This window comes from Tenrec ecaudatus, chromosome 2 (assembly GCF_050624435.1).
Source record: "Tenrec ecaudatus isolate mTenEca1 chromosome 2, mTenEca1.hap1, whole genome shotgun sequence".
NCBI classification, from domain to species: Eukaryota; Metazoa; Chordata; class Mammalia; order Afrosoricida; family Tenrecidae; genus Tenrec; species Tenrec ecaudatus.
The window spans coordinates 96967729-96984052 of record NC_134531.1 but is presented as its reverse complement, the minus strand read 5'-3'; the positions used below and the strand labels follow the sequence as shown (position 1 = coordinate 96984052).

Here is a 16324-nt window from a genome sequence, read left to right as displayed (position 1 = left end):
CACCTTTGATCCAAGGACACAGGTAGAAAGTGAAAGAAAATGAAAAATATACTCGTGTAGATAACCCAAAGAAAGCTGGAGTGACAGCACTGTATCAGATGAAAAAGTATCTAAATGAGAAGCTATTGCTTCTCCACATTGTAGCCCTTCATCCAGGTCTGTGCACTTCTGAGAACCTTTCTATCTCCCTACCCACTCCCGAGAGTCCTGTGCTGTTGAGTTCACATCAAACATCACTTTTGGCATGCTCAAGGAGCTGAAAACTGTGAAGTCTGAGGGGCAAAGATTCCCATTGAGAAATGTCCGTAGGAAAGTCATTGGTATCCTCAAAGAATGAGCAAGTGCATGGCCATGATAGGTGAGAGCTATCAAAACCACCCCTGGGGATCGGGAACAAGCCCCATCATTTTCTGAGCTGGCCTCTACTTTGAATTGGTCTGGCATGACAGAGCTCAGTAGCCACTGCTTCAACTGGACCTTTTTTTTTCCTTTTTGAAGAGTAGATTCTAATAGACCTAAGACAAGGCTAATACTGAGAGAATGCGTCAGCACGTATCCACGGACCACGAGACGGGGTTTGCTTGGAATAAACCCGTACATTTAGGAACTGGGATCGTAATAGCAGTGCTTTTTGACTCGCCATTGTGTTACACCCAGCATCAGAGTACCGAAGTATTTAAAGGGAAAAAAACCTATCGAACTGGAGAGAGAAATAGAATATTATAGCAATAGTTGGTGACTTCAGTACTTCACTTTCACCACTGAACAATCAAATCATGGACTTGTTTTAATTTTCTTCCTCTTCAACTTGAACTTGCATTTGAACAATTGATGTTCTCTTCCATAGTCAACCCTTGGCCCTGTTTTGGCAGGTGATAACGAATTTCTCTATAGTCTCTTCCCATAGAAATTTTGGTTTTTATATAGTCCATCTGGCAAGGTCCATGTGTTGGTGTTTATATACAGTATATACTCGAATGTAAGCCAACCTGAGTATAAGCCGAGGTACCTAATTATTACCTGGGAAACCAGAAAAACTGATTGACTCGAGTATAATCCTAGTGTGGGAAATGCAGGATGTGAATTAACACAGACCAGAGGGGAGAGGCAGAGCGCAGACACAGACACATCCTTACCAGTTCAGCTGCCGCGTAAGTGAATCACTACGGGTGCTTCTGCGAATTGGCGCCGTCCAAGTCATAGGACGGCTCTGATTGGTTAGATGTGAGTAAGCAAACATTCAAAGCCCTGAAGTGTCTGCGGGGCTTTGAACAGCTGAGGAACGGCAATCGCCCGCGAGATATTACACCTCACTGGGGTACCACTGACCCGTGTATAAACTCTGTTTATACACGAGTATATACGGTAATTGGAAAAGTATTTGCAATGAAGCAATCATGCTATCATACTTGATAGACAGCTATAAACCTGTAAAAAGTTGAATTGGCAAATAAGTGTATTATGTGTGATATATCAGGAGGCTTCAATATTTTCATTACCTTTTAAGCTCCCTCATTTGTGTAGCCAAGCACCATGAGATTTAGTTTCTTCATATGAAGAGGTAGGCTCAGCTTCATGACACCCACTTAATTGACCTAATAGTTTTGAGTGCTCTTAAAGCTTGTTGGTGGCAGTCCATTGGAGGTCCAACAATTGATCCCTCTTTGCCTGGAGCAATAAAGCGAGGAATCGAAAAAGGAAATAGAATGTGTGACTGTTTTTCCTCGTGAACCAGCCCTTGTCATGAGACCAGAACAAGGTGGCACCTTGCAACTAATACTGAACGTTTGAATCCATGATTTTTCCACAGCGTGATCCTTATCCAAAGGGGGTGAAATACAGAACAATCTTTTAGATTCTACCAGAATCCAGTCTTTCTGGAATCTGGAACCAATGAGTCTGGTTGAACCTTTGAAATCCCTGCCCTTCAGACCTTAAAAAACCGAGAAAATCCACTAAAGTCATCTTTAATCCAAACAATAGTTTAATTAATAAAGAATGTCTCCCTTGAGCAGTGTGCTCTTCTGAAGAACTGTCAGTAACAAAAGCAGCGTGGCCAGAGTGACATGAAAGCTTGTGGGAAGACTTGGTTGTCATGAATTTATGTTACTTGCAGGGAACATTGCTTGTGCAGAAAAGGAGGCTGGAACCCGTTTCAGGGCTTGAAGAATATAATCAGCTTCACTTAATTATACATGGAGAAATCATTGAGGCTGATGTACATTTTAAATGAGAAAAATTAAGTCCTGTTATAAGTGCAGCTGGTGTTTTGACTAATAAGAAATTTAAATTAAAGGCAGTTCACTGTGAGAAAGCATTGTACATCCAACAGAAATTCTCTGAATGGTTCTCTGGGCATCCGCTGCCATTTATATACCATTAGTTGTAAGACTACACTTGAATGTGTTTTGATCAAGAGTAAGTGGTTTCAAAATTAATTTTTTAAATTAATTTTCCACTACAAAATTGTGCAATTTTTACTTAGAAAACAGAAGTTTTCGTGAAGGACACTGGGTGGCGCTGTTGTCATTTGTTCCTCTGAAGAAGCAATCCTCTATTTGTTATATCCATATTTCTGTTAGGAAGTTACCTTGTACTGTTTTGTTGCTGCTGTGTGTAGTCATATCAGTGATGTGATGGGAATTTTTTAATGCATGCTCTCAATATCGTTTTGGAAGATAAATTGTTTTATTGACGAACTCTCACAATTGCTCATGGAAATGGGATGATCAGTGATACTAATTTAATAAATCTTTTCAGGAACTGGTGAAACAGAAGGTTAAGCGTCAGTTGACAAAACAGCAAAAGTCAGCCATCAGACGCCGATTGCAGAAAGGAGAAGCAAATATATTCACTAAGCAACGAAGGGAAAACATGCAAAATATTAAATCAAGCTTGGAAGCGGCTAGCTTTTGGGGAGACTATTAAATTTATGATCTTAGATATTTCTGATATGTTTAAATTTTCACCTGTAATATTTGTGTGGGCCAATATGAGCATGAAAATAAATAAATCCCATCCTCTCCTCCCCCCCCTACCCCCCTTTTCTTTTTCCTTCTATAAATTTGGCTTATTCAGTGTGCGTCGCCCATGAACTAGTTCCAATTCCCCTGAAACAGCCCAGTGTTCTCAAAGTCATTGGGGGATTACGGTCAATTCGCTAAAGATCGTTTTTCAAAACGATGTTTATTACATTGGGCATTTTTTATTATATTTCCGGGTTACAAACAGCTCGTGCTTTCTCTCGTATTATATAGATTTCTCTCACTTTGAAACAGGTGAACCATCCCTCTCTGCTTCTGCGCTACCAGGTCTTCATCACAGTCACTTCACTGGTTGGACGTGCAGCAGGCGTGAAGCCGCTGTGGAGGCAGGCAGCCTGGCCTTGTAAGGCTGGAAAGGAGTACGTGTACTTGTTCTCACTTACCGATTCATCTTCAGGCTCCATCTACTATTTCATATTCCAGCGTTTCTGCTTATTGGTGGAGACAGCTTCCTATCAGTCAAGCTACATTTCTTTCCTCGCTCGGTTTTCCTACAACTGTATGGTGGTTTTGAGGGTTACATGAGGTAATATACCAAAGGTACTTTGAATATTTTCTAAAATGCTACTGGCAACGTGGTGTTTTGGGGTTGGTTTTTTTTTTAGCTCTGAAGTCAGCTACCTCCTTCACCCTTACACATGTCTTGTAATCTGATAGTAAAAATGCATCAGTAATTGCGAAACAGGAACAGAAGCATCTGAAATGAAGTATAAATGCCCGATAAGGCAGAACGTCAGCATTTACTTATGCAAGGCATGTTACAAGCCTTTATCTGCATCAGCTCCTTTAAATCTCAGTACTCCTAGGTAGGCCTTTAGTAGCCCCCTAACTGTAGGCAGTAAACTGGAGCACAGACAAACTCGGGAATTTGCCTAAAGATCTCACCCAGACAACCTGCCGCCAGGGTGTGTAGTCTTTCTTCCACGATCTACTGGCTGGCTTCGTAGCATGAAAAATGTACACGCTGGCTAAATAACAGTGCATAAATTAACATGGTTGATCAAATAAGTCCTGTTAGAAAGCAATGAGTCAAGAATCCCTCATTTTATCTAGATTTTTTTCTGCCCCTGACACCGGTAATGTGGCCACGGGAACATTTCCAGCACAGTTCATACAGTTGCCAGCTTTCCAGACTCACAAAAAGCCAAGGGTTAGGGGAGGCAAAGTGATGATGAAAATCTCAACTGGGCGAATCCAGAACATGTTCTCATTTCAGGTTTAGCACGTAGTGTATGAAAGGAAGGTAAGAGCCCACTGCTGTCGAGTCAATGTCATCTCAGCGCCCGCTGCCATTGAGTCCGTTGCTATCCATAGTGCCTTGATGCACCGCAGTGAAACAGCCTGGCCGTGCGCCAGCCTGCTCTGTCCCTGAGCCACTGCTGCAGCCACTGTGTCCTTTCACCTCCTGGAGGGAGGACTTCCTCTCCTCCGCTGCCCTCTAACAGTGATGCCATCCTCCAGGGACTGGGCTCTCCGCATGTGCAGTGTTCGAAGGAGCACGTTGGCCTTCAAGGCATTTGTCCTTTGAGCAGCCCGTGGTCCTTTCAGTCTTGCCCACAATTCAAACACATCGATTCTTCTTTTTCATTCAATGTCCAGCTTCCATATGCACCTGAGACCATTGACAGTACCATGGCTTGGATCAGGTACACCTTAGTCCTCAAAGCAACATCTTATGTTTTTTTTAATCGATTTGAATAACAATCCTCAGGTTCCCTTTATTTCAGTGTGGGGGATGATAAAGGCTTTCAGGGCTCATCCCCTGTGTTTTTGTTTTGTTTTCTGTTTGGTTCTGTTTGGTTTTTAAATCATTTTGGGGGGGCCTCGTACAACTCTTCACAATCCATACGTACATCCTTTGTGTCAAGCGCTGCTTGGTATCGACTCATATTCCCCCTCCCTCCCTGCCCGCCCCCACGAACCCTTGATAATTTATAAATTATTATTTTGTCATGTCTTACACTGTATCTCCCTTTACCCACTTTTCTGTTGTCGGTCCCCCCGGGAGGAGGCCACATACAGATCCTTGTAATTGGTCCCCTTTGCTTTTCAATACTGTGCAGAGGTCTTGAGAAACTGATTTACCGAATGAAACTCCCTTTCATCGCTTGACAGCTGCTTCCGTGAGCATTGATGGTGGATCCAAATAAGAAACTGACTTCAGTCTTTTCTCCTTTTATTATGATGTACTGTCGGTCCAGTGTTGGGGCGTTCCTTACACTGAGCTGTGATCCACACCGAAGGTGCACTCCTGATCTTCATCAGCATGGCCTTAAGCCCTCTCAACAAGCAAGGTGGTGGCGTCTTCATACCTCAGGTTACATAAGCCTCAAATCGTGATGCCACATTCTTCATATAAACCAGCTTGTCTGATGGTTTGCTCAGCATACAGATCAAATAATTATGGGAGAGGATACAGTACAGCTCTCCTGACTACAACATGCAGTGTTCTCTTGTTAACATTAGTACAACTAAAAGACAGTACAATTACCCCATAGTTTCCAAGGTTCCATGTTTCTATAGAAACGTACTACATCTGTCTCTGATGTGTTCAAAGCACCTTTAGCGTTATAATCAAGTGCTTTAACCACCGTGACACCAGGGTTCCTTATATGACAAGATCCTTCCCTTCAGGACTTAATAATCTAGTGAGGAGGGAGGGACAAGCACATGTCTGATCCAGTCTGCCTAGTTCAGAAGAGCCCGCCTTCAGCGGAAAGTGGCCACTAGGTGGCAGTGCCACCTCGGTCACAAGACCACAAACACCCACTGCAGTGATGTCCACTCAGATTCCTCATGACCCTTATCGGAGCAGACAACCCCATCTTTCTCCTGTGAAGCAACAGGTAGGTTTGGACTACGGCCGTTCAGTTGCCAATCCAATGGCTAATCCACAGTGCCAGGTCTGGCCTAAAAGAAGGGATCCAGCAGGTTCTTTCCAAAGATGAAAACTTTGAAGCACCTAATAAATTCATTTAAGTGTATAAATGCAAGACAACGTCAAAAGTTCAAAGTTAAAAGGAGCATATTAATATCAGAAGCGCAGGTGATGCAGAGTGGAAGGACTCAGTTGCTAACTGAAAGGTTGGCGGGTAAAGCCCACCAGCTGTTCTTCAGGAGAAGGATGAGGCAGTCGTCGAGTGTAGTCTTGGAAACCTGCTCTGCCCCAAGGGGTCACCATGAGTCAGAATGGACAGTCCTCTGCAGTCCTCATCATTAAGTTTGAGCCATTGTCACATCACTATGTCAAGCCACCTCCTCGAACTTTTCTTTTTTGCTGACTCTCAACCAACCATGATGTCCTCCAGGGACTGGTCTTGCCACAGTCAGGAGAATTCTAGCTGTACTTCTCTGAAGACATTACTTCTGGCACTCCTTGGTACTTTCAATGTTCTTTGCCGACACTCCTTAGAGCCTAAAACAGAACAATGTAGTCAAATACACAAATCTGAAAAAGTCGTGGAAATGGAATCTAACATCATTTGGCCAAAGATCAATGCTGAATAGTAAAGATTTAATAACCTAATGTTAAAGATATCTCCCACCCCAGGGTATGTTGTAGGTCTGGTTATTTGAAAACCAGAGTCAATAAGTTAGTTTTAAAGATGTTTTGGGATCTGGAGTCTGTTGATGCTGACTCATAGTGACTCTACAGGACAGGGTAGAACTACCCTTTTGAGTTTATGAGACTATAACTTTACGGGAGTAAAAACTTCCTTTCTCCCAAGGAGCAGCTGGTGGATTCAAACTGCTGACCTGGAGGATCATAGCCCAATGTGTAACCACTACATCAGCAGGGTTGCTTTTGTTGTTTTTAGGTGCCCTCAAGGTGGTTCTGACCCATAGCAACTGTATGCACAACAGAACCAAACCCTGCCCAGTTCTGCACCACCTCACAACTATTCCTGTGCTTTCACCCATTATTGCAGCCACTGTGTCAGTCCATCTCCTTGAGGGCTTTCAATCCTTCACTACCCCTCCACTTTGCCAAGCATGAAAGCCTTTTCCAGGAACTAGTCTCTCCTGACAACATATCTGAAGTATGTAGGACAAAGTCTTGCCATCCTTGCCTCTAAAGAGCATTGTGGCCTTACTTCTTCCAAAACAGATGTTTGTCCTTTTAACCATCCATGGTACTTTCAAGGTTTTTCTCAAGCACCACAATTCAAATGCATTAGTTCTTTGGTCTTCCTTATTCAGTGTGCAACTTTCACATGCATGTGATGCAATGGAGAATACCATGGCTTGGGTCGGGCGCATCTTAGTGCTCAAAGTAACACATATGCTTCTCAATACTCTAGAGAGTCTTGTGCAGCAGACTCACCCAGTGAAATGCATCTGCTGACTTCTTGACTTATTTCTATGAACATGGATTGTGGACCCAAGCAAGACAAAATACGTGAAAACTTTACTCATTTCTGTAGATTGTGTAGAAAATTAAGGTTTTTTCCCTATCAGACTAGCTGTAACACACATTCGAACAGTGAAAAGTTATCAAATAGGGGGGGGGGAGGCAGTTTCTTCCTAATGTAAACTTGTATATTGTGATTGTTAATAAGATAGTGTTTGGTTTGGTTTGGTGGGTGCGGGGTGGGGGCCAGAGAGTTTTTTTGTTTTGTTTTGTTTGGGGGCGGTGCAGAGAGAGACCCAAACTTAGTACACTGAAAGCATTTAGCCAAAAACAAGACTCCAGGAATTGATGGAACACCAATTGAAATGTTTCAACAAGCTGTTGAAGCGCTGGAAGACAGCTACCTGGCCAACTGACTGGAAGAGATCCAGATTTGTGTCCATTCCAAAGAAACATGATCCAACAGAAGCCACAATTATAGAAAAAAATCATTGTTATTACATGCCAGTACCATTTTGCTAAAGATCACTCAACAACTCATGCAGCAGTCCATTGACTGGAGCTTCCAGAGGCTCAGGCCGGACCCAGAAGAGGACGTGGAACAGGAGAGATCATTGCTGAGGTCAGATTGATCTTGGTTGGAGGCAGAGAATACCCGAAAGATGTTTACTTATGTTTTATTAAATATGCAAAGGCATTTGGTTGTGTGGTTCACAACAAACTACGAATAACCTTGAGAAAAATGGGAATTCTAGAACATTTCCTTGTGCTCTTTCAGAACTTGTACGTACAAAACAAGGGACTACTGCATTGTGTAAAACAAAGATGTGCGTCGGGGTTGTATTTTCTCATGATCCTTATTCAGTCTGTATGCTGCACAAATCAGAGAAGCCAGATCAATATGAAGAAGAAGATTACAGCATCCGTCTTGGAGGCAGACAATAACAACCTGTGATAGGCGGGGCGACATCACTGGGATTGCTGAAAATGAGGAGCACTTAAAGCACTTGCCAATGAAGATCAAGCGCTGCAGCCTTGATCTTGAGCAGTATGGAGTACAACTCAATGTAAGGAAGGCCAAACTCCTCACAGCTGGACCAATCAGTACCATCATAGTAAATGGGGAAAAGGCTGAAGTTGCCAGATTTGCTGGATCCCCAATTAAGCTCAAGGAAGCAGCAGCCAACAGATCAAATGACACATTGCACTGGATAAATCTGCTACACATGGCCTCTTTAAAGTGTTGCAATCAAGGATATTACTTTGAGGGCTAAAGCGCACCTGAGTTCAGCCATGGTATGTTCGAATGCCTAATATGCACGTGACAAGTCAGATGGTGAATGAAAAAGACCAAAGAAGAGTCGACACATTTGAATTACGAGGTTGAAAGAACCATGGATTGCAAAAAGCACGCAAAATTTTGTCTCGGAGGAACCACCAGAATGCTTCTTAGAACAAGGATGGAGCGACTTTGTCTCACATCCTTTGAATCAGCACAAACGAGGGGCACTTCGTGAGATGGATTGACACAGTAATACAGCCATGGGCTCAAACATAAGAACAGTTATGGGGAAGGTACAGAACTGGACAGTGCATAGTGTCGCTATGACTGGAATTAACTCAATGACCCTTGGCTGTGACAACAAGGTATTCCATCGTGTGTATGTGCCGTAATTTATCCAATTTTGTACTGATGGGCACCGGGGCTGTTTCCAGCTTCTTGCTATGTGAACTGTGCTGCAGTGGACATGAGAGAGCATGTGTTTGTTTGTGTTCTTTCTCTTACTTCTTGGGGGTATACGTCCAGCAGAGGTATTGCTAAGTCATATGATCTTTTTTTCCCCCAGTTATTTTAGGTAGCACCGTGTCTTTCCACAATGGTTGTACAGATTTACAAGCTGACCAGCAGTGTGTAAGAGGTCCCATCTCTCCATATACAGTATTTGTTGGTCTCTGATTTGGTTTTGGAATCAGGATATCGTGATGCGTGTAAGATGATATCTCACTGTTTTGATTTCATCTCCTGATAGCTAGTGATTGTGAGCCTATGCTCATGTATTTGTTAGCCCCTTCAGTGTTGTCCTTTGTGAATTGTTTATTCATGCCCTTTGCCCACCTTTAAATTGGATTTCTTTTTCTTGTTGAGATGTTACAGAAGTCTAAAAATCTTAGTAATTAGTTCCTTGTTGGCCATGTCCCTGCTAAAGTTTTTTGTCCTAATCCGGGGGCTCTCATTTTACTCTTGTGTTGTGCATAAGTATTTTGTTGTTACTAGGTCCAGGTCATTTATTTTGTCTTCCGCTGTGTGTACTTCCATGAATGTACTTGGTAGTCTATGTCTGCCCTGCAAGAGCCCTTCAAGATGACCCAGCTTTTTCCTTGAGAATCCACATAGCTTTGGGGGTTACATTCAGATCTCTAATCTGTCCTGAGTTGTTTTGTGCTGGGGCCAAGCACAAGGCCCTGTGTCATTCTTATGCAGATGCAGATCTAATTTATCCAGCACCATTTGTTGAAGAGGGAGTCCCTTTCCCGTTTCATATTTTTTGGTCCTTTGTTGAAACCAATTGCCTGTAGATGAATGTTTTTATTTCTGAGCTTTCTCTCCTGTTCCATTGGTCTATTTATCTATCATTGTACCAGTACCAGACTGTTTTGACTATCGTGGCTACGTATTAGGTTTTGAGGTCAGATAGTGCAAGGCCTACTTTCGTTCTTCTTTTTAAGGAGTTCTTTGCTTATCCTAGGCCTCCTTTTTCCCCATATAAAATTGGTAATTCATTTTTCCATTTTTTTTATAAAATGAAGTTGTTATTTGTAGATAACTTTAGGTAGCATTCGGTCTTCTAATCCATGCACATGGAATAATCTTCCATCTGTGTAGGTATCTTTTGTTTTTTTCCTAACAATATTCTATAGTTTTCATTGTATAGGGTTTTTTTTGTTAGATGTATTCCTAAGTATATCATCTTTTGTGCAGCTATTGTAAGTGGTATTCTAAAGGGCTTTGTTGTTGTTAAAGGTTCCAACATACTAGAATAAGGAAAAGACCAACTGTAGCTTTTGATCAATGTGGTAATTTGCTTTTAGAAGTGAGGGAGTGCAATTACTTTGAAGGACACAATGGATTATACGAAGTCGGAATAAAACCCAGAAGATTGTCCAGTCAGTAGTCTCAGCATTAAGCTGACAGTCATCTGGACTCCCGTCTGCTGGAACGATAGTGATTACTACCATTAGCTAGAGGTTCTCTGTGACCATTCTTTCATTTTAGAGACCAGCCCACCACCACACAGTGAATAAGGTGGGGAGGGAGTGGCACAAGAGGATCACATGAATTAAAGGGGAAAAAAATGGAATCAATAAATTACTGAAAGGGTAAGGAAAGAAACCAGCATGCACGGTGCTGAAGAGCTTTTGTTCGGCTCTGTACCAGGTTCACAAACTCTGATTCTTCACCAGAGAGAATGCTCACAAATAGGTTTTAAAATGAGTGCATCACAGCTTCCTCCTTGTGAAGAGACACAGCCCTTTTGTCTTGGCATCACATGTCCATCTCAATAGACAGAAAGAAGGCCCGAGTGGAGATTTCCCTTGTACTGGGAGTGGGGGTGGGGGTGGGGGGGTCGGTCTGAATCTCTGAGCTCAAGATGACAAGGTAGCATGAGAGGACCAGAAGAACTCATTATTCTCTAACTTGGTCTATCTCCAAATTTCGATTTGTGAATAAAGAGGCCCCCTTCCTGGGCAGTTTCCCAGGCCTCATTCTTTAAACAAATTTTGGAAAGAAATCGTGTTTCTTCTGTGTCAGCAGGATGCATGGTAAGTGCAGTGGTGCTGCCTGCCTGGGAAGCGAAGTGGAAATCATAGTTTACAGTGTGAAACGGATGGGCACGAGGCTTTTATCTTAATGTAAGCAGAGCCACAAATGTAGCCTGAATTGAATTAGGAGTATACGGATGATGCAGTCCTTCCAGGAAGTCTCATCTAACACTGTGTGCAGCTGTGAAATTACTGGCCTGCTTGAACTCATCAATGAACTTGAGGTCTAGGTCATTTGTTCATTGCCAAAGGACATTCTTCCTATCTAGGCTTAACTTAAGAATAATAGTACTAGTAATAATAGTACTACCAATAATGGTAACTTCAGCCTAAATAAAATACTCTTTCATCGTCCAGATTTAATTTGCCCATCATTCCTGTGAAGATTCCAGTAGTCCCTGGGTTCACAGCCCCAGAACCACAATTTTAGCTAAAGAGGAATGTAGCTCCATCTAGTTAGTGTGAACCAATGTCTGTCTTGCCCACAGTGTGTTTCTCAGAAAAAGCCTCATCTCTTTTCAGCCTTGGAGACTAGAGTCTTCTTCAGGATCAGTTGGGTCACTTTGTAGCCTGCTCTTATTAAACATTTTTGCTGAACATTGAACAGGTTTACTTCCTATTGTAGAGACTGCCTACACATACACACTCAGCTGTGAGAAAGGGGAAGAAGAGAAACCAATAATTCGATGAGTTTTTGTTTTATTTTAACTTTATGAGAAAACATTAACTGCTATCAAGTCAATTTCACCTGATTCAATTTTGACTGACCCCTACAGGACAGGGCAAAACTGCCCCTTTGGGTTTCCAAGACTTTAAAATTTCTCTGGAAATAGACAAGTCTCACCTTTCTCCCTCAGAGCACCTGGTGGGTTTAAACCACTGACTTTGTGGTTAGCAACTCAATGCATAAACCACTATGCTACCAGGGCTTCTGGGACTTTATCATAGTAAAATAGATCTGACAAATAGCTTCCCTTTTGGGCAATCACTTTCACCCTTGTTGTGCTACCATCATCACCACTCATTTCCCAAAGTTTTACATCCCCCCCCCCAAAGAGAAACCCAACACCCTTTCAGCAATAACTAACTCCCATACCCTATCACTAAGCAACTTGAGTCTGTATGCGTTTACATTGTAGCTGTTTCATAACCGTGGGACCATATAAGATGTATCTGGCTTATTTCATTCAACATAATGTTTTCCAGGTTCATCCACATCATATGATGTAGTGGAAGTTCATTTATCTTTATGGTTGAACAATAATCCCTCATATACTGATGAAACGGTGTTTGAGCCACATTTGGTGGGAGTTACAGACTAAGGCTAAAATAGCCACATCAGGTATTTTATTTCACCACATCTGCATATATCACAATTTGTTTACTAGTTCATTGTTGAGAAACACTTGGATTGTTTACACCTTTCAGTGATTGTGAATAATGCTGCAATGAACATTGGCGTATGTATAAACTTTCATGAAAAGGAAAATATTATTTTAAAGGCCACTAGTAAATCTAAAAGGAATCCTGGTATCACAGTGATTACGAGTTGGACTGTGAACCACAGGTCAGCAGTTTGAAACCATCAGCTGCTCTGATAGAGAAAGATGAGACTTTCTATTTCTGTGAAGTTAGTCTAGGAAGTTCACCAGGGCAGTTCTACCTTGTTCTATAAGGTCACTGTGAGTCAGCATTGAATCAATTGTAGTGAACTGAGTTGAGTTGAGCTAAATTCAGCCCCCAAACAGATTTTTAAAACTATTCTTTCCTAAATACATATGAGTCCAGTTAGCCAGCACAATTAACCAGTTCCATTTTCACAGAACACGTATCTAGTGAATCAGGGTTTGTTGTTGCCATCTCCCATCTTAAACTTGAACGTCTGCAGCCTTCTATGTGTAAATAAGTCTGAGCCACTTTCGAAAGTGTGAGCCTGTAAACTAGTGCAGTTAGGTTCCCTTGATGGAATGTTGGAGATATGGAGAAATTCTTGGAGAGCTTGCTAGAGACCCAACACCAAGACAAAATCAAACTCTGAACGTGCTGCTGCCGGGGCAATGCCAACTCATGGTAACCCTACGAGCAGACTAGAACCACCTCGGGAGGTTTCTAAGATGATACATCTTTACTGGAGTAGACGACCGACCGACCACATCTTTTTCACAGGGAGCGGCTGATGGATTCTGCAGACCTTTCTTTCAGCAGTTGAATGCTTAACCCTTCCCTCCCTGGGCTCCTTAATACCAAGACAAACCCAAACTAAACCAAGCCAGCCCACTGCCACAGAGTCACTTCCAACTATAGGACAGAGGAGAGCCGTTCCAATGGGTTTCAAAGACTGTAAATCTCTCTGAGGACAGATAGCCTCATCTTTCTCCTGCAGAGCGACTAGTGAATTTGAACTACCAGTGTTGTGGTTAGCAGCTCAATGCTTAACCCACTATGCTACTACGGCAGGACGGAGCTAGATAGCTGGTACCATAAGACCAATATGTAACATGGGGTCCTTTAGGATTCCCAGAGGCTCAGGTGATGAGGGATTCACTTTCATTGTGCTCTCTAATTAGGAGGATTGGCTCTGACTGCCATGGGATAAGGAAATTGCAGGAGAATATATATATATATATAATTCCCCCCCCCCCGCTAATTTTCTATTTAAAATGTACACTTCTTCAAACTACAGGTAGGGTAGTAATAAATTTTCTAATTATTATGTACTTCAACCTGTTTGTTCTTATTAATGATTTTGTAAGTATAACAGCAATGAAGAAATGTTCTGGGTAATATCCTCCTGCTACCTGTGTCTTTAAACATCTAGCTATCATTGAAATTGCCTTTCTAACTCTTTGATAAGTTCCTTGATTCAATTATCTCATTGGTCCCTTCCCACTTGAGAGTAAACAATTTAATACCAAACAGCCCTTCGTTCCTTTACTTGTCCCTTTCCAATTGAGAGTAAACAAAGTTGAGGCTAACCAGCCACCACCCTCCCCTCCTACTGGTCTCTTCCGAGTTCAGGCTAAACAAAGCTGACATTGAACGGTCATTAGTCATTACCTCCTCAGTCAGCCTCTCTCCCACCCTCCCCTTTCACCCCCAACTCACTCTTGCACTCAGCTCGGACTCTTTTTTATGATTCCACATTTAGCTGCTCCCAGGGCCCTGCCCCCACTGCACTCCCCGCCTCCCCATAACCATCGGAATCAGGAAGGAGCTGCGGTCCAGTTTGCATCCATTATAGATGACACGGCATTCATGAATGAAATAAGAGGCTGGACTCTGTCTGCTTCAGCTATTTGACCTTCAGTTGTACATGTTTAAGAATCCTGGCATTAACAAGTAAATGACAATCTATGTTCCAAGGAAGAAACTCTTTCTGGATCAAATTCAGGGTCCTCTCTTTTCCAGCAGTCACTTGGCTCTGCAGGTGTGAGTCGTTGTAAATCCACTCTGGGGCACTTATAACAAATAGGCCTTTTTTTTTTTTTAATGCATCCCCTGGAGACTCACATGCTTACCTTATTGTTTGAACTGCATGGGCTGCTAGGACAAACCAATCTGTTAGGGAAGAAATAGAGTGCTCCTGAGAGGCAAGGATGGTGAGACTTCCTCTTACAGACATGGGCATGCTGTCAGGAGAGGCTGGTCGCTGAGAAGGGCATCGTGCTAGGTAGGGGAGAGGGGCAGCGAAGCGGAAGAAGGCCCTGAGGGAGAAGTGGTGACACGGTGGCTGTAACAAGGGACTCGGTCATAAGAACAACTGAGACGGCGGCTCAGTGTTTCCTTCTGTGCTGAATACAGTCACTATGACTTGACACCGACTCACTGGCCCCTAACAACCACACCTAAAGGTTGAGAACAGCCCAGAGGCTTCTTGGAAGGAAGGCCTGGCTATCAGTTTCTAAGAAACCAGTCACGGAAACCTTGGGGTGCACAGTGGTCCTACCCTCACACCCATGAAATCGCCAAGAGTCAGCCTCTGCAGGACACCACAGTCGAAGCTGGAAGGATAACCCAGGCCGAGCTCACGGGATGCCATCAGTCCTCACACGGCCTAGCCTGCCGGCATGGACCAGAATCATTGCGAAAGGCGCTCGCGATGCAAAAGATCAGAATGACTTTTTAGAAACTTTTTGGCAAAAAAAAAATTTTTTTTAATTTAATTTTTTTAAAAAAGAAACTCTTTGGCGTCTGCCTGCCTTGACCTGAATCTTTATGGACCTGAAATCTCACCAGCCTCACTCACAGGCTCACCCCAGGCCAGCTCTCCTCCCAGCCTCCCTGCCCCTGCCCCTGGCATGATGGGAGGAGGATGGGCTGGAGGAGCTTCCTTTCTGCTTGCAACTGAAGCTGAGTCTTCGGTGCATATCTTGTGCTTTCTAACACTCTAGGTGTTATGTGAACGTTGATCATTTTTATGACTTTGAAGAGCTTTGGAATGACGGGAATGAATTCCCTCTTCTTGGGCCGCAAAGTCCGTGCTGTAGCGACTGCTGTGTTGTTGGTGTTGCTGTAGCAACACACCTTTGGCGGGGGTGTAGATTGTCGTCGCTGAACACGTCACTCAGACGCTACTCCTCATAGTAAGCTGAGGCAGTTTAATTTTTAAAGAATTAGAAAACAAACCACCGTTTGCATTTAACTGGGGCCATCTATCCTGTTTCAGCGTTATCATTTCTGCCCTTAGAGTGCACCTAGGGCTGAGGCTGAATGTGAACTGTTGAATGCGAACTCTAAGCACCCAGCCCAGGGCTTTCTCACAGTCATCCACCCCATCAGATGCTTTCCAGCTCAGAGATGGAGAATGGTGAAAACCACAGACGCACTTCCCTAAATGGTCCTATAGCAGCAAGTTAAAGCAAGTAGTCTTTATGGACAGGCCAAAAATGCACAACAATGGCTTCAGAAACCTGTGATCAGATTGGGATTGCAAGGAAAGAAGAGACAGTCTTATCTGTGGCCGGTACATCATCTATTGTCAACTTGAGGAAGGGGTGGAGTCTAGCCTGGCAATCAGATCATTGTTAATGAGGCCTTTGTGTGGGCCTGGCCTTCTCCTGAGGTTTCTGGGAACTCCTGTCTTCCACATACTCTTTTCCTGTGAGAC

At 43.1% G+C, this 16324-nt stretch overlaps 1 protein-coding gene across 1 annotated transcript in view; it reads left to right on the top strand.

Moving 5' to 3' along the window:
* The window catches only part of RIOK2 (RIO kinase 2), a 31831-nt gene extending 28806 nt beyond the window's left edge, over positions 1-3025 (top strand). Inside the window, exon 10 of the mRNA XM_075541308.1 lies at positions 2761-3025. Coding sequence (XP_075397423.1) covers positions 2761-2928 — 168 coding nt within the window. The 3' untranslated portion in view covers positions 2929-3025. The remainder of the gene's footprint in view (positions 1-2760) is intronic.
* The last annotated feature ends 13299 nt before the right edge of the window (positions 3026-16324 follow it).